Genomic DNA, 1,924 nt, shown 5'->3' with positions numbered 1-1,924 from the left:
GGTGCAGGGGGGGCTCACCCCGGCTCACGCCTGCCCCTCCCCACCCCGGTGCCCTCCCCAGGTTATGAGCCCTTGGCTCCGCTCCCACCAGCCGCCTCGGCCGTGCCCGTCTGGCAGGACCGCACCATCGCCTCCGCCAAACTCCGGCTCCTCGAGTACTCCGCCTTCATGGAAGTGCCGCGGGATGCCGAAACGGTAACGGTCCCCCTCCGTGTCCCCACCACCCGGGTGGGAATGGTGCCCATCCCTGTGCTTGGTGGCATCTTGCTTTCATCTGAACTCTCGTTTTAATTTCCCCGCCCCGGTCCTTACAGTACAGCAAACACCTCTTCGTGCACATCGGCCAGACGAACCCCTCGTACAGCGATCCGCTGCTGGAGGCCGTGGACATCCGCCAGATCTATGACAAGTTCCCCGAGAAGAAAGGTGGCCTCAAGGAGCTCTATGAGCGTGGGCCCCAGAACTCCTTCTTCCTCGTCAAATTTTGGGTACGATGCTGGGAGGGGGAAGGATGGGGAGGGTTGTCCTTGAGCCATGGGCTCGTTGCAGGTTGGGCACCCCGCCGGTGGTGCGGGAGCATCCTGAGCAGCTCCATAAGCTGGTGTCCCTTGTCCCCACTGAGAGCTGGGTGTGATGGCACCTAACGGGACCCTCTCCCCGCTCTCATCTCTCCAGGCGGATCTGAACAGCACGATCCAGGACGGGCCGGGGACTTTCTATGGTGTCAGCAGCCAGTACAGCAGTGCAGAGAACATGACCATCACGGTCTCCACCAAGGTGTGCTCCTTTGGGAAGCAGGTCGTGGAGAAGGTGGAGGTGAGTCCCGTGCCCTGGGAAGGGGTGGGAATCGGGAATCGGGTCCACCGCAGGTCCCAGGATGGAGGAAGTCCCATAGCTGGGTCTAGGACACGTGCTGTCCATGGGTAGAGCGGAGAGGACATCTCCACCATGTCCCAGTTGGCCACCACCCGCCCGTGCCCACCTCCCCTGCGGTGTTTCGGCTCCCGTGGGGTGGCTGCTCACTCTGCTGTCCCCCGCAGACGGAGTACGCGCGGCTGGTGAACTTACCGCATCCACCGGTCTCCCATGTGCGAGTACATGATCAACTTCATCCACAAACTCAAGCACCTCCCGGAGAAGTACATGATGAACAGCGTCCTGGAGAATTTCACCATCCTGCAGGTACCTCCCCTCCTTTTCCAGGGAGCGTTTCCCACCAGGAATGTGGAGCCCGCACTTGCATCAACCCTACCGTCCCCACTATGTGCTGCGGGGCACCCCGCCTCGCCATTGCAAATACAGGGGCTGCGCCTGCGCCCATGCAACCCCCAAAAAATGGGTAGCAGATTTTCGGTGGTGCAATTAAAGTCCCTGTGCCTGAGCCTGTGCAACCCCCCAAATAACAGGTAGCAAATTTTTCATGGTGCAATTAAAGTGGCTGTGCCCGAGCCCATGCAACCCCCCCCAATAACAGGTAGCAAATTTTTGTTGATGCAATTAAAATCCCTGTGCCTGAGCCTGTGCAACCCCCCAAATAACAGGTAGCAAATTTTTCATGGTGCAATTAAAGTGGCTGTGCCTGTGCCCATGCAACCCCCTCAAAAACTGGGTAGCAAATTTTTGGTGGTGCAATTAAAGTGCCTGTGCCTGAGCCCGTGCAACCCTCTGAATTACAGGGAGCAAATCTTGATGGTGCAAATCAAGTGGCTGTGCCTGAGCCCATGCAACCCCCCCCTCTCCAAAAATCGGGTAGCGAATTTTTCATGGTGCACTGAAAAGGTCTGCAAATTTAAATGCCTGTGCCTGAGCCCGTGCAATCCCTCAAATAACAGCATCTCCCCGTGGGCACAGCCCCCTCCTGACGCGCTCTCTGCTCTGCCGCAGGTTGTTACCAACAGGGATACCCAGGAAACCTTGCTCTGCA

General features: G+C 58.5%; 1 protein-coding gene across 1 annotated transcript; it reads left to right on the top strand.

Moving 5' to 3' along the window:
• Positions 1–39: 39 nt before the first annotated feature.
• On the top strand, positions 40–1,920 carry LOC104083142 (transcriptional enhancer factor TEF-5-like; the record flags this gene model as incomplete). The annotated part of the gene is given in 6 exon segments (XM_009586530.1): positions 40–195; positions 315–488; positions 676–816; positions 1,041–1,063; positions 1,065–1,182; positions 1,885–1,920. Coding segments are annotated over 6 exon segments (519 nt in total), but the record flags the coding sequence as incomplete, so codon positions are not given.
• Positions 1,921–1,924: the final 4 nt, after the last annotated feature.

The sequence above is a fragment of the Fulmarus glacialis genome, unplaced genomic scaffold, assembly GCF_000690835.1.
Source record: "Fulmarus glacialis isolate BGI_N327 unplaced genomic scaffold, ASM69083v1 scaffold15741, whole genome shotgun sequence".
Lineage (NCBI taxonomy): Eukaryota > Metazoa > Chordata > Aves > Procellariiformes > Procellariidae > Fulmarus > Fulmarus glacialis.
This window is presented reverse-complemented; position numbering and strand designations above follow the sequence as displayed.